The 23,019-nt window shown below is 44.3% G+C and overlaps 1 protein-coding gene across 2 annotated transcripts in view; it reads left to right on the plus strand.

Moving 5' to 3' along the window:
- TXLNG (taxilin gamma) overlaps nucleotides 1–23,019 on the plus strand; it is a 94,773-nt gene that overhangs the window by 35,966 nt on the left and 35,788 nt on the right. The window contains exon 2 of one of the 2 annotated variants that reach the window (XM_069757306.1): nucleotides 19,696–19,969. In XM_069757306.1, coding sequence (XP_069613407.1) covers nucleotides 19,696–19,969 — 274 coding nt within the window. The remainder of the gene's footprint in view (nucleotides 1–19,695; nucleotides 19,970–23,019) is intronic. The other variant, XM_069757307.1, reaches the window with a different exon arrangement.

Genomic DNA, 23,019 nt, shown 5'->3' on the forward strand with positions numbered 1-23,019 from the left:
ATCACAGGAGATAGTTCTACCATCCTTTATCCCTAATCCTTCTAACCCTAAAAGGTACCGTCACACTAGACGATATCGCTAGCGATTCGTGACGTTGCAGCGTCCTCGCTAGCGATATCGTCCAGTGTGACACGCAGCAGCGATCAGGCCCCTGCTGTGCTGTCGCTGGTCGGGGAAGAAAGTCCAGAACTTTATTTCGTCGCTGGACTCCCCGCAGACATCGCTGAATCGGTGTGTGTGACACCGATTCAGCGATGTCTTCACTGGTAACCAGGGTAAACATCGGGTAACTAAGCGCAGGGCCGCGCTTAGTAACCCGATATTTACCCTGGTTACCATCGTAAAAAAACAAACAGTACATACTTACATTCAGCTGTCTGTCCCTTGCCGTCTGTTTCCTGCACTGACTGCTGGCCGCAAAGTGAAAGTGAAAGCACAGCACAGCGGTGACTCACCGCTGTGGCTGTGCTCTGCTTTCACTTTACGGCCAGCAGTCAGTGCAGGAAACAGACGGCAAGGGACAGACAGCTGAATGTAAGTATGTACTGTTTGTTTTTTTACGATGGTAACCAGGGTAAACATCGGGTTACTAAGCGCGGCCCTACTCTTAGTAACCCGATGTTTACCCTGGTTACCGGGGACCTCGGGATCGTTGGTCGCTGGAGAGCGGTCTGTGTGACAGCTCTCCAGCGACCAAGCAGCGACGCTGCAGCGATCCGGATCGCTGTCGGTATCGCTGCAGCGTCGCTAAGTGTGACGGTACCTAAAGAAAAACAACTCCATACATTAGATGTTAGGAGATGCCTTCTAAATATATCTCAGTCACTAATGACTGGAAGAAAGATAATGCACTATTCTTATCCTTCCAAGGTCCTAGGAAAGGGGTTAGAGCATCAAAATACACACTAGCTAAATGGATTAGGGAGGCTATCTCTCTGGCTTATACAGCAGATGGGGGTACGGCTCCGCAGAATCTGAGGGCGCATTCCACCCGAGCCATGGCATCATCCTGGGCGGAAAGGTCTGGAGTGTCAATCGACCAGATACGTAAGGCGGCCACGTGGTCATCCCCTTCAACCTTTTTCAAACACTATCGGTTGGACTTGGGGTTCTCTTCAGATCTCACCTTCGGGTTAAGGGTGCTGCAGGCTATAGTCCCTCCCTAAGGTGGCTTACATCTCTGTAAAATTCTCGTGGTGCTCTCATGGGAGTCCGAATAAAGCATTAAGCTACTTACCGGTAGCGGCATTTTTCGGAGGCCCATGACAGCACCCTTAGTTTCCTCCCTATTCACGTGGGGGGTTGCACTTCCTTAAAATGTAAAAAAAAATTCTCACAGGTGATATCCGGATTGTTACTTTATTAAAGATATTGTATATAATATTGTGTATGCTTGCCATTAACTGCGATAGTCCTCTCCGGCTCTGTAATACAGCTGATATGTGGGAGAGGTGCCGCCCTTTTGTATCTGTAGGTTTCCTGTTCCTAATGGGCGGATCCCCTCTCTCGTGGTGCTGTCATGGGCCTCCGAAAAATGCCGCTACCGGTAAGTAGCTTAATGCTTTCCCATGATTGTGGAGCCTACTGAAGGACTAAGAGACTTTTTAAAACACGTAGGAAGCCTTTGCAAGTGTTTTTTGTTAATTATTCTAATTTACTGAGATAATTTTGGGTTTTCATTGGCTGTGTAAGCCATAATTGTCAACATAAACAGAAATAAACACTTGAAATACCGTATATACTCGAGCATAAGCCGACCCGAGTATAAGCCGATCCCCCTAATTTTGCCACAAAAAACTGGGAAAACTTATTCACTCGAGTATAAGCCTAGGGTGGGAAATGCAGCAGCTACCGGTGAATTTCAAAAATAAAAATACCGTATATACTCTAGTATACGCCGAGATTTCCAGCCCAAAATTTTGGGCTGAAAGTGCCCCTCTCGGCTTATACTCGAGTCACGGTGGTCGGCAGGTGAGGGGGAGAGGGCGCTGAGGCATACTCACCTAGTCCCGGCGGTCCTGACGCTCCCTCTGCCCATCCCACGGTCTTCGGTGCTGCAGCTCTTCCCCTGTTCAGCGGTCACGTGGGACCGCTGATTAGAGAAATGAATATGCGGCTCCACCTCCCATAGGGGTGGAGCCGCATATTCATTTCTCTAATCGGCGGTGCCGGTGACCGCTGATAGAGGAAGAGGCTGCGGCACCGAAGATCGTGTGATAGGCAGAGGGAGCGGGACGCCGGGAGCAGGTAAGTATGTAATATTCACCTGTCCGCGTTCCACCCGCCGGGCGCCGCTCTGTCTTCGCGTCCTCTTGCTCTGACTGTTCAGGTTAGAGGGAGCGATGACGCATATAGTGTGCGCGGCGCCCTCTGCCTGATCAGTCAGTGCGGAGAGACGCCGGGACGAGACGCTGGGAGCTGCAAGCAGCGAGGTGAGTATGGCATTTTTTTTTTTTTATTGCAGCAGCAATGGCACAGCTTTATATGGCACAGCTATGGGGCAATAATGAACGGCGCAGAGCACTATATGGCAGCTATGGGGCAATAATGAACGGTGCAGAGCACTATATGGCAGAGCTATGGGGCAATAATGAACGGTGCAGAGCACTATATGGCACATCTATGGGGCAATAATGAACGGTGCAGAGTACTATATGGCAGCTATGGGGCAGTAATGAACGGCGCAGAGCACTATATGGCACAGCTATGGGGCAATAATGAACGGTGCAGAGCACTATATGGCACAGTTATGGGGCAAGAATGAACGGTGCAGAGCACTATATGGCACAGCTATGGGGCAATAATGAACGGCGCAGAGCACTATATGGCACAGCTATGGGGCAATAATGAACGGCGCAGAGCACTATATGGCAGCTATGGGGCAATAATGAACGGTGCAGAGCACTATATGGCAGAGCTATGGGGCAATAATGAACGGTGCAGAGCACTATATGGCAGAGCTATGAGGCAATAATGGACGGTGCAGAGCACTATATGGCACAGCTATGGGGCAATAATGAACGGTGCAGAGTACTATATGGCAGCTATGGGGCAGTAATGAACGGCGCAGAGCACTATATGGCACAGCTATGGGTCAATAATGAACGGCGCAGAGTACTATATGGCACAGTTATGGGGCAATAATGAACGGCGCAGAGCACTATATGGCACAGCTATGGGGCAATAATGAACGGCGTAGAGCACTATATGGCACAGCTATGGGGCAATAATGAACGGTGCAGAGCACTATATGGCAGCTATGGGGCAATAATGAACGGCGCAGAGCACTATATGGCAGCTATGGGGCAATAATGAATGGTGCAGAGCACTATATGGCAGCTATGGGGCAATAATGAACGGCGCAGAGCACTATATGGCACAGCTATGGGGCAATAATGAATGGTGCAGAGCACTATATGGCAGCTATGGGGCAATAATGAACGGTGCAGAGCACTATATGGCACAGCTATGGGGCAATAATGAACGGCGCAGAGCACTATATGGCACAGCTATGGGGCAATAATGAACGGTGCAGAGCACTATATGGCACAGTTATGGGGCAAGAATGAACGGTGCAGAGCACTATATGGCACAGCTATGGGGCAATAATGAACGGCGCAGAGCACTATATGGCACAGCTATGGGGCAACAATGAACGGTGCAGAGCACTATATGGCATAGCTATGGGGCAATAATGAACGGTGCAGAGCACTATATGGCACAGCTATGGGGCAATAATGAACGGTGCAGAGCACTATATGGCACAGCTATGGGGCAATAATGAACGGTGCAGAGCACTATATGGCACAGCTATGGGGCCATAATGAACAGTATGGAGCATCTATTTTTATTTTTGAAATTCACAGGTAGCTGCTGCATTTTCCACTCTAGGCTTATACTCGAGTCAATAAGTTTTCCCAGTTTTTTGTGCCAAAATTAGGGGGGTCGGCTTATACTCCGGTCGGCTTATACTCGAGTATATACGGGTAGATGCTCCATACCGTTCATTATTGCCCCATAAGATGCTCCATATAAAGCTGTGCCACATATAATGCTGCATACCGTTCATTATTGCCCCATAGATGCTCCATAGAAAGCTGTGCCATATATAATGCTCTGCACCGTTCATTATGACCCCATAGATGCTCCATATAAAGCTGTGCCACATATAATGCTCTGCACCGTTCATTATGGCCCCATAGATGCTACATAGAAAGCTATGCCATAAATAATGCTCTGCACCGTTCATTATGGCCCCATAGATGCTACATAGAAAGCTATGCCATAAATAATGCTCTGCACCGTTCATTATGGCCCCATAGATGCTACATAGAAAGCTGTGCCATATATAATGCTCTGCACTGTTCATTATGGCCTCATAGATGCTCCACATAAAGCTGTGCAATATAGAATGCTCTGCACCGTTCATTATGGCCCCATAAATGCTCCATAGAAAGCTATGCCATAAATAATGCTCTGCACTGTTAATTATGGCCCCATAGATGCTACATAGAAAGCTATGCCATAAATAATGCTCTGCACCGTTCATTATGGCCCCATAGATGCTACATAGAAAGCTATGCCATAAATAATGCTCTGCACCGTTCATTATGGCCCCATAGATGCTCCACATAAAGCTGTGCCCCACATATAATGCTCTGCACCATTCATTATGGCCCCATAGATGCTCCATAGAAATCTGTGTCATATAGAATGCTCTGCACCGTTGATTATTGCCCCATAGATGCTCCATAGAAAGCTGTGCCATATATATTGCTCTGCACCGTTGATTATGGCCCCGTAGATGCTTCATATTTAATGCTGCTGCAATAAAAAAAAAAAATCACATACTCACCTCTCTTCGCTCAGGACGCCGGCGCTTTCAGTATTTACCTGCTCCTCGTGAGGCTCCGTCTCCAGCACTGACGCTCAGCAGAGGGCGCGCACTGACTACGTCACCGCGCCCTCTAACCTGAGCGTCACTGCTAGAGGTCGCTGCAGACGGAGCCGCACCGGAGCGAGGAACAGGTAAATATCGCGCAGTGCAGCGCTCCTCCTCCCCGTATACTTACCTGCTCCTGGCACTGCATCCCTGCTTCTTCCACCGCTGCATCTTCTTCCTGTATTGAGCGGTCACAGTTACCGCTCATTTTCAGTCATGAATATGTGGCTCCACCTCTATGGGAGGTGGAGCCGCATATTCATTGCTGTAATGAGCGGTACCATGTGACCACTCAGTACAGGAAGAAGCTGCAGCGCCGGGAGAAGCAGGGATTGAGCCGGGAGTAGGTAAGTATAATTAGACAGCCCCCGTTCCCCCTCTGCTGCCGACCCCCGGGTATGACTCGAGTATAAGCCGAGAGGGGGACTTTCAGCCCAAAAAATGGGCTGAAAATCTCGGCTTATACTCGAGTATATACAGTACATCACTGTTTGTAATGACTCAACAAAATATGAGTTTCCCTTTTTGTATTGAAGAACTGAAATTAAGTTTCTGATGATATTCTAATTTTGTGAGAAGTACTTGTACATGTATACAGCTCTGGCAAAAATTAAGAGACCACTGCAAATTGTTCAGTTTGTCTGATTTTTCTTTATAGGTATATTTTTGAGTAAAATGTAAATTGCTCTTTTATTCTATATACTACTGACAACATGTCTTCAAATTTCCAAGCTCTACATTTTTTTTGTAATCTCAGAAAATAAGAAATGGTCAAATTAACAAAAAAAATGCAGTTCTTGCAGACCTCAAATAATGCAAAGAAAACAAGTTCATAATCTTTTAGAAACAATAATACTAATGTTTTAACTCGGGAAGAGTTCAGAAATCAATATTTTGTGGAATAACCATGATTTTTAGTCACAGCTTTCATGCGTCTTGGCATGCTTTCCACCAGTCTTTCACACTGCTTTTGGGTGACCTTATGCGACTCCTGGTTCAAAAATTTAAGCAGTTCTTTGTTTTGATGGCTCGTGACTATCCATCTTCCTCTTGATTACATTCCAGAGGATTTCAGTGGGGTTCAGGTCTGGTGATTGGGCTAGTTATAACAGGGATTTGATGTGGTGGTCCTTCATCCACACCTTGATTGACCTAGCTGTGCGGCATGGCGCATTGTCCTGCTGGAAAAAACAGTCCTCAGAGTTGGGGAACATGGCCTGAGCAGAAGGAATCAACTGTTTTTCCAGGATAATCTTGTATGCGGCTTGATTCATACATCCTTCGCAAGGATTAACATGCCCAATTCCAGCCTTGCTGAAGTATCCCCAGATCCACATGATCCTCCACCAAATTTCACAGTGGGTGCAAAGACACTGTGGCTTGTACGCCTCTCCAGGTCTCCGTCTAACCATTAGACAATCAAGTGTTGTGCAAAACTGATATTAGACTCATCAGAGAAGATTACTTTACTCCAGTCCTCTATGGTCCAATACTTACGGTCTTTGGCAAACATCAGCCTGGCTCTCCTTTGCTCCTCATTGATGATAGGCTTTTTTCTAGCTTTACATGACTTGAGCCCTGCCTCGAGGAGCCTGTTACGAACTGTTCTTGCCGTGCATTTCACCCCTACTGCCATTCCTTTTGTAGGTCACTTGATGTTATCCTGCGGTTGCTGAGTGACAGTCGAATAAGATGACGGTCATCCCGGTCAGTGGAGAGTCGTTTTCGCCCTCTGACAGTCTGTAGCTTCGTTGTCCCCAATGTCTGCTGCTTGACCTTGTTGTAATGGCCTGCCGTCTTAGAAATTTTAAGGATGGAGGCAACATGACGCTCACTGTGTCTCTCTGTTATTAAAGCCAGAATTGAGACCTTCCTTTCCTCTCTCAAGACTTTTCTTTTCAACTCCTTTGGCATGGTTGTTATATTTTTCCATTCCTATTACTTTTGGGATATTACTAGCACTTGTTTTGCCATCCAGCTTGTCCTATTGCAAGAGGACTTTGAACACCACAGCAGGTTTTTTTTTATACTTTCCTTCATTAAATAACATTTGGTTCAGGTGATTACCTAATCAGAAGCACATGTAGAGTAGCTGATTTTTTTTCTAAAACTGTGCAGTAGTTTCTTAATTTTTGCCAGAGCTGTATACCATTTGGGCTATGTTGAATATTTGCTGTTTGGGCCTTATTATATACACGTTGTGGTAGATTGGCTCACTCAGCTACTCAGAGGTAGTCACAGGAACACTTTGTTTAAGTTTTCAATTTAGGTAACTAAACATGGCCCTTTGGGAATAATGAGAAAACAAAAATGGCATACAATCTGGTGTGTGTGTGTGGCTCCAGGGTTTGCCCACTCGGTAAAAAAAAAAACAGCGGGTTCAACTGAAGGAGTCCAGAGGCTCCACATTTACCTTCTGGACCACTCTCTGGGCTGGAGATATGTTGAACAGCCTCCCACCCACTCTTCAGCTGTTCACCAAAACCTAGCCCTATTATGGCCGATTAACCCCTCACCGCACATGACGTGCTTGAGCATACTTCTGGGTTGATAGCTCTGAGACTATAAAGGCACAGATGATTGGCCTCGGGGAGACCAAAACATCCAACACCGCGGAGACACCATCACGTGTTTCTCAACGCAGTGATTCCAGAACACTGCCCCCATCCCTTATGGGAAATATGCAGATGCATGTAAAGAAGCTGCGGAGACACCATCACGTGTTTCTCGACGCAAGCAGTGAATAGCCAGGCCTTTCCCCGGGAAGGAACAACCACGGGAAGGGCAGCATCCTATGAAGGAAAGCCACCTATGCCAAGCATGGTATCCATCCACAGACAGCTGTTTCGGGGTTTTTGCCCCTCATCAGTGTGGAGTAGGAATCTGGCTATTAGGAGCAGTGCCTAGTAAAAAGGCTATAAAGGCACAGATGATTGGCCTCGGGGAGACCAAAACATCCAACACCGCGGAGACACCATCACGTGTTTCTCAACGCAGTGATTCCAGAACACTGCCCCCATCCCTTATGGAAAATATGCAGATGCATGTAAAGAAGCTGCGGAGACACCAATCATCTGTGCCTTTATAGCCTTTTTACTAGGCACTGCTCCTAATAGCCAGATTCCTACTCCACACTGATGAGGGGCAAAAACCCCGAAACAGCTGTCTGTGGATGGATACCATACTTGGCATAGGTGGCTTTCCTTCATAGGATGCTGCCCTTCCCGTGGTTGTTCCTTCCCGGGGAAAGGCCTGGCTATTCACTGCTTGCGTCGAGAAACACGTGATGGTGTCTCCGCAGCTTCTTTACATGATAGCTCTGAGACTAACATCCTTAGTGACACATCTCCCCTCCAGTATTTTACTAGTAGTGACCTTTTCTCAACATATCGAACGTTTAGGCCATGTTATATGTTGGCTGTTTAGGCCTTATTATAGGTGGAATGTAAAAGTTTGGGCACCCCTGTGCAAAATTACTGTTATTGTGAACCGTCAAGCAAGTTGCAGATGAAGTGATCTCTAAAAGTGCTGAAATTAAATGACACATTTCCATTGTAGTGTATGCAAAAAAAAAAAAAAAATATATATATACAGTGGGGCAAAAAAGTATTTAGTCAGTCAGCAATAGTGCAAGTTCCACCACTTAAAAAGATGAGAGGCGTCTGTAATTTACATCATAGGTAGACCTCAACTATGGGAGACAAACTGAGAAAAAAAAATCCAGAAAATCACATTGTCTGTTTTTTTAACAATTTATTTGCATATTATGGTGGAAAATAAGTATTTGGTCAGAAACAAAATTTCATCTCAATACTTTGTAATATATCCTTTGTTGGCAATGACAGAGGTCAAAGGTTTTCTGTAAGCCTTCACAAGGTTGCCACACACTGTTGTTGGTATGTTGGCCCATTCCTCCATGCAGATCTCCTCTAGAGCAGTGATGTTTTTGGCTTTTCGCTTGGCAACACGGACTTTCAACTCCCTCCAAAGGTTTTCTATGGGGTTGAGATCTGGAGACTGGCTAGGCCACTCCAGGACCTTGAAATGCTTCTTACGAAGCCACTCCTTCGTTGCCCTGGCGGTGTGCTTTGGATCATTGTCATGTTGAAAGACCCAGCCACGTTTCATCTTCAATGCCCTTGCTGATGGAAGGAGGTTTGCACTCAAAATCTCACGATACATGGTCCCATTCATTCCTTCATGTACCCGGATCAGTCGTCCTGGCCCCTTTGCAGAGAAACAGCCCCAAAGCATGATGTTTCCACCACCATGCTTTACAGTAGGTATGGTGTTTGATGGATGCAACTCCGTATTCTTTTTCCTCCAAACACGACAAGTTGTGTTTCTACCAAACAGTTCCAGTTTGGTTTCATCAGACCATAGGACATTCTCCCAAAACTCCTCTGGATCATCCAAATGCTCTCTAGCAAACTTCAGACGGGCCCGGACATGTACTGGCTTAAGCAGTGGGACACGTCTGGCACTGCAGGATCTGAATCCATGGTGGCGTAGTGTGTTACTTATGGTAGGCCTTGTTACATTGGTCCCAGCTCTCTGCAGTTCATTCACTAGGTCCCCCCGCGTGGTTCTGGGATTTTTGCTCACCGTTCTTGTGATCATTCTGACCCCACGGGGTGGGATTTTGCGTGGAGCAACAGATCGAGGGAGATTATCAGTGGTCTTGTATGTCGTCCATTTTCTAATTATTGCTCCCACTGTTGATTTCTTCACTCCAAGATGGTTGGCTATTGCAGATTCAGTCTTCCCAGCCTGGTGCAGGGCTACAATTTTGTTTCTGGTGTCCTTTGACAGCTCTTTGGTCTTCACCATAGTGGAGTTTGGAGTCAGACTGTTTGAGGGTGTGCACAGGTGTCTTTTTATACTGATAACAAGTTTAAACAGGTGCCATTACTACAGGTAATGAGTGGAGGAAAGAGGAGACTCTTAAAGAAGAAGTTACAGGTCTGTGAGAGCCAGAAATCTTGATTGTTTGTTTCTGACCAAATACTTATTTTCCACCATAATATGCAAATAAATTGTTAAAAAAAACAGACAATGTGATTTTCTGGATTTTTTTTTCTCAGTTTGTCTCCCATAGTTGAGGTCTACCTGTGATGTAAATTACAGATGCCTCTCATCTTTTTAAGTGGTGGAACTTGCACTATTGCTGACTGACTAAATACTTTTTTGCCCCACTGTATATATATATATATATATATATATATATATATATATATATATATATATATATATATATGTGTATGTATATGTATATATATATTTTTTTCATTGTTTACATATTAAAAATTACTAAAATGAAAATGCAGGGTGCCCAAACGTTTGCATCATCCCATTTTCCTTTTTGTAATTTTTAATATTGTAAAAAGATTACTTTTTTTTGCCTAAAATACAAAGGAAATGTGTCATCCTTAACCTTCGTCCAGCTGAGTAGGTACAATTGTAACTATTCCGTCACCTGACCGCGACGTCATCGAAGGTCCTTCACTCTCTGCATTCTCAGGAACGGAGGCAGACGCTAGCAGCGCTGTGAGCCAGGGGCCGTCCGAGGTTGAGTATATCCATGTTTTTTATTCTTTATTTTTTACATGAATATGGATCCCAGGGCCTGAAGGAGAGTCTCCTCTCCTCCAGACCCTGAGAACCACACGCCGACATACAGGATCGCTCCCTGCACACACCGTACCCGGCGTATAAGACGACCCCTGACTTTTGGGACAATTTTTAGGGGTCAAAAAGTCGTCTTATACGGTAAGTACTTTTGGCAGGGGTGTCATGTGTCAGACCCAGGCTGATCAGACATTATTCGCCTATCCTAATGATAGGCCATCAACGTAAAAGTAGCAGACAACCTAAATTTAGGCCTTTTAGAGATTATTTCATTTTCAACTTTTTCTTAACTGTTCAGAATAAGAGTAATTTTTACCAAGGGTGCTCAAACTTTTACATGCCACTGCATACACATGTATATTGTATATACTGTTTGGGCCATATTTACAGTTTAGCATATACTATAATACAATTATATGAGGAAACAAATCCCAGACCAGAAGATGAAATGGTGTTTTGATTGGCAAGTCTTCACGAGTAAAACTATGGAAGCAATGTGCAATTACGGTACTTGTGTGAAAAGAAGACGACTTAACCGGGTTACAGTTTTATTTCTGGCCTAACGCTCTTCAGTTTCCACCCTCCAATTAGCATCACCCAGTATTCTATTAATAATAATTATATGCTGTTGACACTTTATTGCTTCAAGCGTGTTACTGTAAAAGCAGGACTGGCTTTGTATATCCAATACAAAGGTTATTGTCTTCTACGTTCCATAATACTTCCATAATTTCTTTTTGTAACTTGATAAAACTTCTAACAAATGAACGTTTCTTTCGGTTTCTTAGATTGCGTAATTTTGAACCTGATTGACGCTTCATGAAACTCTCCATAATCTTGTAGGCAACATACAAATGTGCATAGTGAGAAACATAAAGGCGTACTTTTCCGAGGACCCCTAAAGGCGAGATTTGCTTGGTATCGTACATACAGTGCTAAAATGTGACCATGTATTGCCCTCCACTCATGGGTGCAGTCCATGCTCTCAAAGCCAACGTCCCAGCACACAGGTTTATGGGTTCCTGATGTAACCACATGCACTACTGTATGCAATACCTTACGATTTCTGCTCAGTTTTTTCACAAATCCTGAGAGATTACCTAGGACCAAGAAAGTGAATGAGATTCTTGAAGTCTGGAGCACACGTTGCTTATTATTTCCTTGCAGATTAGCAGCAGACCTAAATCTGCAACATGTCAATTCTCTAGTTGTTTTTGCTGAAGATTTCACCCATACAAAAACGCATGTTAAAAAAACAACATATTTTTGTTTTAAGCTTTTTTCCTGCCAACACAGCAGCATAATTTTCTGCTATCAATCCTTGGCGTGTACACACATTCTAACCCTGATTGGTAACTATTGCTTTTTACTATGACAGTAGTCTGCTAAAGCATGTTTTATTAGCAGTGTACGGAGTGCAGAGAGCTTGGTTCATGTTTGAGGTCATGTCTGGTGATTGCCTAAGCCAGATCTTGCTCTGTGAGCTGGTCTGCATGTTGCAATCGGGATGACTCAGTTCTGCTTTATTCCCTGTTCTTCTCTTCATACAAGGGTGACCTAATGAAACGTGAGAGCCCCAGCAGCATGTATGACATTGCAGTTTTTTTATCCTTGTCTTCATCAGGGTCATTCGCTAGCTCTGAGCACTTTCAGTAAACTTGTACGTGCCTGTGGGTATCTGTTTTTACTTGCAAATACTCAGCAAAATTTGACATTATGCTAACTGCATTTCCTAACATGCCCTTCTCTGGTTGATTTCTGGGAATGCTCGGACTTTGAATGCAACCTTTGATCTTGTTTTCATCCCTCAATCAGCTATGACAGTCATCTAGCCTAAATTAATCATACTTTTTCCCCTAATTGTTGTTGTTGTTTTTTTTTTTTTAATATCCCCCCCCATACTTAAAGAAGCAACCCTAACAAAGTTTTTATCCTCTTAGTATATTGCAGTCATCATCTTATACACCACTGTGCACTTATAGTTGCTCATTTTGCCTTTCTACCCAGCTAATTGTTCTCTTTTCCATTAGGTCTATGAGATCATGTGATTAAAAACTGACTAGCTGAACCCTTCTAAGCTCTATGGAGAAACAGGAGGTCAATTTTCCCTGCATGAGTCATAAGGGACAGCAAAAGTCTGGCAGAGGGAGGCGCAGAGCAGCTGGGTCAGGAGTTGAAGAGGGAAATTATTAATGCGGGGAAGAGACTTCCTGTTTCTACGTAGAGCAGAAAAGAGATTAACTGGGTAGAAAGGCAAAATGAGCAATTGTAAGTGCACAATGCTATATAATATGACGACTGCAATAGATTAAGAGGATAAGAACTTTGATGACGAGTGCTTCTTTAATACTTTCATTCCTTTTCAAATAGGTCACCCCATGTAAATAAGCATTGCTGTGTTTTCAGTTATTGATTCTGCCATCATCCCCAGTCTCGTTTTCATTAACTACGGTACCTTATTTCTTCTGAACGGCTCCAACGTCATGGCCGTGTCATAGGAAAACCACACCTGCAATAGTGACAGCTAGCTCCTTGGGCACTGAAGTTGGGGTTACATCCCCAGTTTCACTTTCGGTCTGCGCATGCTCCAGAAACCGCTGGTGTTCAGAGGCTTTGTGAACGCTATGAGCTAGGCATGCTCACAAGATGACTACTGGCAGGGATGTGTTGGACATGCTGGATTTCAGCATGCCTGATCAATTGCTCCTGCAGGAGTGTTCTGGTAGCACCTTATTGTCCGCCCAGTGAAACATGTACACTTATAATAGTTTGTGGAAATATCTGTCTACTGAACACGCTTTCAGCCGTTAGTTATTTCATGTGCGTGGCCAGCTCAAAATTCACAGCAGATATAACCATAGCCATAGTTTAACTACATACAATAATGCGGGCATTTTCTTAAGTGACTTTAGTTGATCATCTTCAAATAATCTCAATACATCATAATTCACCGTTCTTTTTCTATCACCTCTTCTTTCTCTCCTTGGGCTTTTGGCATCATTTTATGAAGGACATTGCATTTGAGATTCTTCTTCATGCAAGGCACATGTGGTTAACATTTATTTATTTTTTGGGATTTAGGACTTGGAACCCATTAGTAGTACAGGGCCTTGGCTGCAGATCACTGGAGTATTCTATTGCTGGTTGTTTATAAGCATTTTTTTTTCTCTTAGCTTGATGGTGTGTATTTATACTGTGCTTAAACCTTTGTTTACACCTGTCAAAACTGTAAAAATCCTGCCAGTTGCACTACAGGGGGTAAAATAACAACAAAGAAAATCACCTTTTAACCCCTTAAAGGGACCCCACAGTCACTGTCAGGTCCATGCTGTTATACTGATTAAAATGATAGCTTGCTTCATGAAATCCGTCTTGTAGTTGATGTTTAACCCCTTTAACTCCGAGGGTGGTTTGCACGTTAATGACCAGTCCATTTTTTACAGTTCTGACCACTGTCCCTTTGATTTAATAACTCTGGAACGCTTCAATGGATCTCCATGATTCTGAGATTGTTTTCTCGTGACATATTGTACTTCATGTTAGTGGTAAAATTTCTTTGATGTTACCTGCATTCAAGTGTGGACAAAAAATGAAATTTTGGCGAAAATTTTGCATTTTCCAACTTTAAATTTTCTTGCCCTTAAATCACACAGATGTCACACAATATACTTAATAAGTAACATTTCCCACATGTCTACTTTACATTCGCACATGATCTCTGTGACCTGTCCCCTAGTTAACATGATGAATATATATGCATACTGAAAAAAAAAAAAAAAAACTTCTGCAGACAGGTGCCAACCGTGGCATCGGAGCTGCAGTATAAGAGCATATTTATCGTGTTTATAATTACGGTAATGTGGTTGAAGCTACGCTGATTATATTTTGAATATGTATGTTTGTGAGTGTATGTGCATATATATATGTGTGTGTGTATATAAAAATGGATTTTTTTTTTTATACGATCAGGATAACATAAATTATATTTATTATTAACACCATACATATGCAGATTATGCTGCAGTGCGTGTGGCACGTACCTGCAGAAGGGTTTTATTCCCACCCCCCCAGTATGTACATATATACAGTACAGACCAAACGTTTGGACACACCTTCTCATTTAAAGATTTTTCTGTGTTTTCATTACTATGAAAATTGTACAGTCACACTGAAGGCATCAAAACTATGAATTAACACATGTGGAATTATATACTTAACAAAAAAGTGTGAAACAACTGAAAATATGTCTTATATTCTAGGTTCTTCAAAGTAGCCACCTTTTGCTTTGATGACTACTTTGCACACTCTTGGCATTCTCTTGATGAGCTTCAAGAGGTAGTTACCGGGAAAGGTCTTCCAATAATCTTGAAGGAGTTCCCAGAGATGCTTAGCACTTGTTGGCCCTTTTGCCTTCACTCTGCGGTCCAGCTCACCCCAAACCATCTCGATTGGGTTCAGGTCTGGTGACTGTGGAGGCCAGGTCATCTGGCATAGCACCCAATCACTCTCCTTCTTGGTCAAATAGCCCTTACACAGCCTGGAGGTGTGTTTGGGGTCATTGTCCTGTTGAAAAATAAATGATGGTCCAGCTAAACACAAACCGGATGGAATAGCATGCCGCTGCAAGATGCTGTGGTAGCCATGCTGGTTCAGTATGCCTTCAATTTTGAATCAATCCCCAAAAGTCTCACCAGTATAGCACCATCACACCTCCTCCATGCTTCACGGTCGGAACCAGGCATGTAGAGTCCACCCTTCCACCTTTTCTGCGTCGCACAAAGACAAGGTGGTTGGAACCAAACATCTCAGATTTGGACTCATCAGACCAAAGCACAGATTTCCACTGGTCTAATGTCCATTCCTTGTGTTCTTTAGCCCAAACAAGTCTCTTCTGCTTGTTGCCTGTCCTTAGCAGTGGTTTCCTAGCAGCTATTTTACCATGAAGGCCTGCTGCACAAAGTCTCCTCCTAACAGTTGTTGTAGAGATGTGTCTGCTGCTAGAACTCTGTGTGGCATTGACCTGGTCTCTAATCTGAGCTGCTGTTAACCTGCGATTTCTGAGGCTGGTGACTCGGATAAACTTATCCTCAGTAGCAGAAGTGACTCTTGGTCTTCCTTTCCTGGGCGGTCCTCATGTGAGCCAGTTTCTTTGTAGCGCTTGATGGTTTTTGCAACTGCACTTTGGGACACTTGCAAAGTTTTCCCAATCTTTCGGACTGACTGACCTTCATTTCTTAAAGTAATGATGGCCACTCGTTTTTCTTTACTTAGCTGCTTTTTTCTTGCCATAATACAAATTCTAACAGTCTATTCACTAGGACTATCAGCTGTGTATCCACCAGACTTCTGCACAACACAACTGATGGTCCCAACCCCATTTATAAGGCAAGAAATCCAACTTATTAAACCTGACAGGGCACACCTGTGAAGTGAAAACCATTTCCGGTGACTACCTCTTGAAGCTCATCAAGATAATGCCAAGAGTGTGCAAAGCAGTCATCAAAGCAAAAGGTGGCTACTTTGAAGAACCTAGAATATAAGACATATTTTTAGTTGTTTCACACTTTTTTGTTAAGTATTTAATTCCACATGTGTTAATTCATAGTTTTGATGCCTTCACTGTGAATTTACAATTTTCACAGTCATGAAAATACAGAAAAATCTTTAAATGAGGTGTGTCCAGACGTTTGCTCTGTACTGTAGATATATCGATAGATAATACAATGCCCGATGTTTAGTAATAAATATAATAAAATGGTACATAAAGAATTAAATAAAGACGCACACACACAAAATCTGCGTTGGCCGGGGTCACACTTGCGAGAAACTTGCATGAGTCTCGCACCTCAATACCCTGCACTGCAGCCGGCACTCGGACCGGAGTGTTGAGCTGCATAGAAATACATGCAGCCGCACACTCCGTCCCGAGTGCCGGCGACAGTGGCTGGTATTGAGATGCGAGACTCGTGCGAGTTTTTCGCAAGTGTGACCCGGCCTTAAACGCAATATCTGTTTCATTTAAAAAAAAAAAAAGAGGGGGGCTATTAAAATAGGGGTCCCCCCCCCAAAAAGACATGGGTCCCCCTATAATTAATAGCCAGAAAGGCTACGCAACCAGCTGCTGGCTGATATTCAAGCCTAGGAAGGGGCCATGGATAATGCCCCCCCGGCTACAAGCATTAGCACACAGCCTCCCCTGAAATGGCGCATCTCTTGGCCTCTTTTCCCACTGCCCTGTGTTGGTGGCATATGGGGTAATAAGGGGTTACTGTCACCTTTGTATAGTAAGGTGACATCAAGCCGGTTAGTAATGGAGAGGCGCCAGTAAGACACCTATTCATTACTAATCTTATAGTAGTGAAAGAGTTAAAAAAAAAAGAGCCAGAAAAAAGCATTTTAATATTCTTAATATCACCATACTTACAATCACGCCTAATTCCTCGAAGCCATCGATCTCCTGCAAAAAATAATAAACCAACTGTATACTCCCTGTCTGACGTAGTCCAATTAATAACGAGTGTCCCACGACGATCTCCCCTATAGAACAGTGACATCGGGTGATGTCACTGCTCTATAGGGCCTCCAGTGATACACTGACAGGAGACAATCGCTCCAGCAGTGCATCACTGAAGAGGTTACCTTAGTTCATTCTCTCGTTGTATGGCAATGCTGCGTGGGAATTTTCTCACACAGTGTTGCCGGTGAGAGAATGAACTAAAAGTAACCTCTCTAGTATAGGTTGGTTTATTATGTTATTTTTATTACAGGAGAATCGAGGGCTTCGGGGACTAGGTGTTTGGTAAGTATGTACTGTATGTTATGTGTTGTATGTTATGTGTATGTTAAATGTTCTGTATGTTTTTTTGTGTTTGTTTTTTTGCCCGAGAAATGTTGGCCGAGCGCAGTCGCCGGGTAGGTAACGGGAACACAGGAGGTGGCGCACAGACACAAGAGGGGGAGAAAACATACCTCTGGCGCAAAATAGAGATATGGCGGGCAATTTATAAAAGTCGGCATTTCTGCGTTCCTAGGGATAAGAAACATAAGTCACTTTCACAGCATGCAGCCTTAGTGCTGCTGAAGGTGGCTGTTTTACTTAAAAATGCCCTGGCGGGGGGGGGGGGGGGGGGGGGGTTGACAGGTTCCCTTTAATTTAAAAAGTACGGCATGGGGACCCCTCTATTCTTGATAACCAGCCTTGCTGACAGCTGAGGGTTGCAGCCCTCAGCTGTGAGTTTTGCCTGGATTGTTATCAAAAATGGGGAACCCACACGTTTTTTTTTTTTTTTTTTAATTTATTTACAGCACAGGAGCAACTGCTGGATACTCCAATCAGTCGCTCCTGCTCTCGCTGTTATTAGCGGCTGTAGGTGTCAGATGATGGGAGCAGTTGTCCCATTAGCTGACACCAGCGACCATAGGTAAACTGTACACTCCGATCACAGCTGAGCGCTCCCGCTGTCTTCTGACAGCATGGGAGCCGCGGCTCTCTGACCGACGGGGAGGATTACCCCGCCGATCAGAAGCTGTGTTTGCTGCGCTGTCATGCATATAACAGCGTGTCACATACTGTATTGTCAGGCCCCCCATTCAAGTGAATGGGGTTCAGGTCCGCTCTGCTGGATGACAGGTTGTATGGATGCATCATGCAGCCTGCCATCTAGAGGTAGCGGAGCAGAGTGTGATGTCACATCCAGCTGTCCTTGACTTTTCTGCAGCAAATGCACTACAAAAAAGTCAACTTGCGTGTTTGCAGCGATTTTTCACCATCCATTCAAGCCAATGGGTGGAAAACGCTGAAAGAAGTGACATGCTCCATCTCAAAAGAAAAAACGCTGCAAAGTACAAAATCCTGATGACGAAAAAATGTGTGTGCATGAGATTTCTGAAATCTCATAGGCTTTGCTGGTATTGTAAAAAGCAGCAGAAAATTAGCATAAAAATGCAACGGAAACGCCCAGTGTGAACATACCCTAATGCTTTGTTCACATGTTGCGTTTTTTGCTGCAGTTTATTATAAAAATTTTAAGCTGCGTTTTACGGTATTAGCAAAAGCTTCGAAATTTCAGAAATCTCGTGGACTCATATATTTTCTGTTTCCTGACTGAATTGGAAGACCGCTGCATTTTTGACTGCAGCATGTCACTTCTTTCAGCGTTTTTTCACCCATAGAAAGCAACAAGTGCAAAGACGCAGCAGGTACCAGGTTTTCTGCTTTTTTAATGCAGAAACCTAAGGAAGGTTTGTCATGTTTTTTTGGAGGGGGGACTAATCTTTACCAGCATGCTCAAGAGACAATAAAAATGCAGCAAAGCCTGCTTTTTGTAAGCATCTTTACGTCCAAGAGAGCAGGTTTTGCCTGTAGGGAAAAAAACGCAATGTGTGAATATAGTCTTAAGACGCCAGTTTTATATAAAAAGAAAACACTTTTGGAGCTAAAGAAGCCTTCCAACACCACGTGGTAAAACTGCATACTGCTTTAGTAACCATTTTTTCTAATCGGTCTTTCTGCTGGGCTTGGGTAAAGACTGGAAGGGTGCATGGATTCTTATACAACATGATTTGCATGTTAAAGTACGTTCCTCCAATATACTTAGTGTTGATGAGGTAGTGATTGTGATACATTGCATTAGCTCACTCACATCTTGGATTATAATTACAAGTTCACAGAGGCTCAGTGGTTAGCACTGTAGCCTTCAGTACAGGGATCCTTAGTTCAAATCCCACCAAAGACAACATCTGCTAGGAGTTTGTATGTTCTCCCGGTGTTCTACAAGGGTTTCCTCCGGGTTCTCCGGTTTCCTGCCACAGACATAGTGATAGAGGATACAGATTGTGAGCCCCAATGGGGACAGCAATGATTGTAAAGCGCTGCGGAATTAATGGGGTTATATAAGCGAGTAAAAGAAGTAATTAAGTATGGTGTCTAACCCTAAGTGGGTTTGAGTAAAGATTGAATCCTTGCGGAAGTACTGCTCTCTATATAGTAGTGTTAATATTTGTGAGGATCGTTTCCATCCCCCCCCCCCCAATCTTTGAATTCATACAAATTCACAAGGTAATGTTGCTATAGATCGTTGCGCTTCATTTATTCTATTTCCTTCTCAATCTGTTTCCTTTCTTAGACTGCGATGGGTGAAAGGGAATTAAAGACTGCAGAGAGTAACTCTGACCTCTTGGTGAGCGCCAGGTTGTCTTTATCTATGGAGAATGGAAAAGACCTTTCCAGTTCCCGATGTCTAGAGAAAAGACCGAGCACAAACCTTGAAGACAACGTGATGTCAAACTTCTTGGTTAAAGCATCCCGTGAGGAAACCCCTGGAAGAGAAGACACCAGACTGGGACCGCCAGATGGTCAACAAGACCCAGGAAGTGAGAATAATAAAGAGAAAACCCTGGGTATGAGTCATATAGCAGTTACAGGCCTCCGCAACAATATAGTGTAACGTATTAGACTACAAATCCCATTTCCATGCTCTATAATGACGTCTATAAGGAGTGAAACACACACTGCCAATTATCATATCAAAATAGAGGCAGATTTTTTTTTCCCCACAAACTTAAGCCATTGCAATTGAGAAATGTGAAATTAGCAGCAAATTCCATAGTGATAATTACTGAAAATATGAATGGTATATATTATATACCTGAACCTTGTTAGCCACAGAGGACGGAGTGTACTTCATTACTGCTATGTATAGCAGAAATCACTGTCAGATGTCAGCGTGACCCCGCAAATGTAACTCGCAGGCGTGGGCTGATGAGACTACTGCTATCACTGATAACAGTTTCAGCATGTGCCGCTGATGGGAGACGTAGTCTCATCTGTCCCAAGCTGTGCTCACAGTTAATTAAAATTACATACATATTCAAATAAAACTTGAAAAAAAACATTATACTCACACCAAATCCCTGATGCCCTCATCTCCTAGAAATAATGTAAAATAATAAACCAACATGTACTCACCTATCTGCTGTAGTCCAGGTAATCCAGAGTGTCCCACGGTGATCTCACATGTAGAACAGTCACATCGGGAGATGTGACCGCTCTACCTGGCCGCCGGCAATACACTGACAGGAAGTAATCGCTCCCGCAGTGTATCACTGAGTTGCCTTGAGAGTTCACCAGAGTTTATCAGCTCCGATGCTCCCACTTATGGCACCACTGCTCGAGAACTTTCCCAAACAGCAGTGGTGCCGTAAGGGAGATCACCGGAGCTGATCAGCTGATGAACTCCGGGGAACTCTCATGGCAGATCAGTGATACACTGTGGGAGCAATTACCTCCTGTCAGTTTATTGCCGGCTGTCTTTGAGACCAGTCACATCGTTTATGTGACTGCTCTCAAAGTGATCAGAATCATCGTGGGGCATTATGGATTATCTTCTCAGCGGACAGGTGAGGAATATTGTGGTTTATTTTTGTTGCAAGAGACGGTGGCTTTGGTGGATTAGGCGTTCAGTTAGTATGGTTTAATTAAAATTATTAAAGCAGTCTGTTATTTAAAATTTAGGAGTTTATTCTGTGTGTCTGTGTTTTTATACTATATCACTATGGGGTTAGTAATGGATAGGTGTCTTAAAGACACCTCTCCAGTACTAGCCTTTGTGCATGATGTCACCTGAAAATACAAAGGTGACATCAACCCCGCAAATATGAACCCCACTTGCCACCACTACAGGGCAAGTGGTAAGAGCAAGGCTAAGTGCCAGAATTGGCACATCTTATCGATGCGCCTTTTCTGGAGTGGCTGACAGATGATATTAGCCTGGGAGGGGGCAAATATCCATAGCTCCTTCCTAGGCTATTAATATCAGCCTGCAGCTGTGTGCCTAGTCTTTCCTGGTTAAATTTTATAGGAGGACCCTATGTTAATTTTTTTTTCTGGGGTCCCCCTGTAAGTGAACCAGTAAAGTCTTAAGCAAACAGCTGTGAGCTGATATTAATAGCCTGGAAACCTTTATGGCTTTCTAAATCGTCTCATTGGGGGACACAGGACTGTGGGTGTATGCTATTGCCGCCAGGAGGCTGACACTAAGTAGACAAAAAAAAAGTTAGCTCCTCCTCCATAGTATACACCTTGACACTGGCCCTGACAGCTCCAGTTTATGCTTAGTGTCCGTAGGAGGCACATCTCTGGGTTTTCCCAGATACATTCTACCTTGAGGATAAGATAGGGGCGACGGACCTTTTTGAAGGGGTCCGATCTCCCCAAACCAACAACGGGCGAGCACGTGTGAGTGTCGCCTCCACGTATCCTTTCCCGCGACGTGGGATTGCCGGACTAAAAACCTGACCACCCTGAGGTATCGAAACCCTAGGTTGTACAGGCATTCATGCATTGTCCGTGCAGCCTCCACTTCAATCACCAATGCATTGGACTACGGTGCTTAAAGGAGGCAGACGGTCCCTCTCCTCACCTTCTGAAGGGTGAAGGAGTTAGGGTGCCTGCACCGTCTTTTTTTCCCCATATGTATATGTATATATGTATGTGTATATATATATATATATATATATATATATATATATATATATATATATAATAATATATATAATGTGGATTTACGTGTATGCCTCTTTTCTAACCTGATGTATTGTCAGAGGCTGCAGGGGGGGGCTCCTGCTTCATTGCGCGGTCTCAGGTGGTAAAACGCCATGCTGTACTCAGTGCGGCGCCGGTTCCAGATTGTCTCTCCATAGCTAAAGCACGGGCGGAAGTCCCGCCCCTAGCAACTTCCTTCCGGCGGCCCGCTGCATCATGGTCTCTGTAGTTTCCTGCAGGATCATGGGCGGAAGTTCCGCCCCTAGCAACTTCCTTCCGGCGGCCCGCTGCATCATGGTCACTGTAGTTTCCTGCAGGGTCGTGGGCGGACGTTCCGCACCCTTCGGCGGCGCGTACTTCCGGTTTCGCGCACTTCCGGTTTCGCGCTCCCAGCGTTTCTAGGAGAGCGCAGGTATGGGGAAAATCAAGTCCCCTGCTTTGGCCTTTGCACGATCCTTATGGCGGCTCCTCCCCCTTTTTTATGATCTTCATAAGGGAGGTTTTCTCTGCTCAGAGCTCGGTTTAGTGTGGTGCTCAGAACCGACGGGGACACAGGACTGGGGTAAGTGCTACTTCCCTCAGCCTGACAGCAGTTTTTTTTGTTCTAAGACCTAGTAGCTCATAAGGCGTTTCATAGCAGCAACAGCAGCAATAGTTGCCGGGCTTCTTTTCCGCATGCGCAAACTAGCCATTTCTGTGAAGCTTGCGATTCCGAACGCGCTCAGGAGCCCCCGCCTGCTACCCCGCCTGCTATTCTGCCGGGTATGCCTGTATCTGAGACTGCGGCGTCTCCCCCTGAGTGGGTCGCATCCTTAACGCAATCTATGGCGTCTCTAACTAAGGCGGTTGAGTCCCTTCAAGCCCCTGTCAGGGACGTTCATCCATCTGTTTTGGAAAGATCCTCCGA

This window comes from Ranitomeya imitator, chromosome 3 (genome assembly GCF_032444005.1).
Source record: "Ranitomeya imitator isolate aRanImi1 chromosome 3, aRanImi1.pri, whole genome shotgun sequence".
Lineage (NCBI taxonomy): Eukaryota > Metazoa > Chordata > Amphibia > Anura > Dendrobatidae > Ranitomeya > Ranitomeya imitator.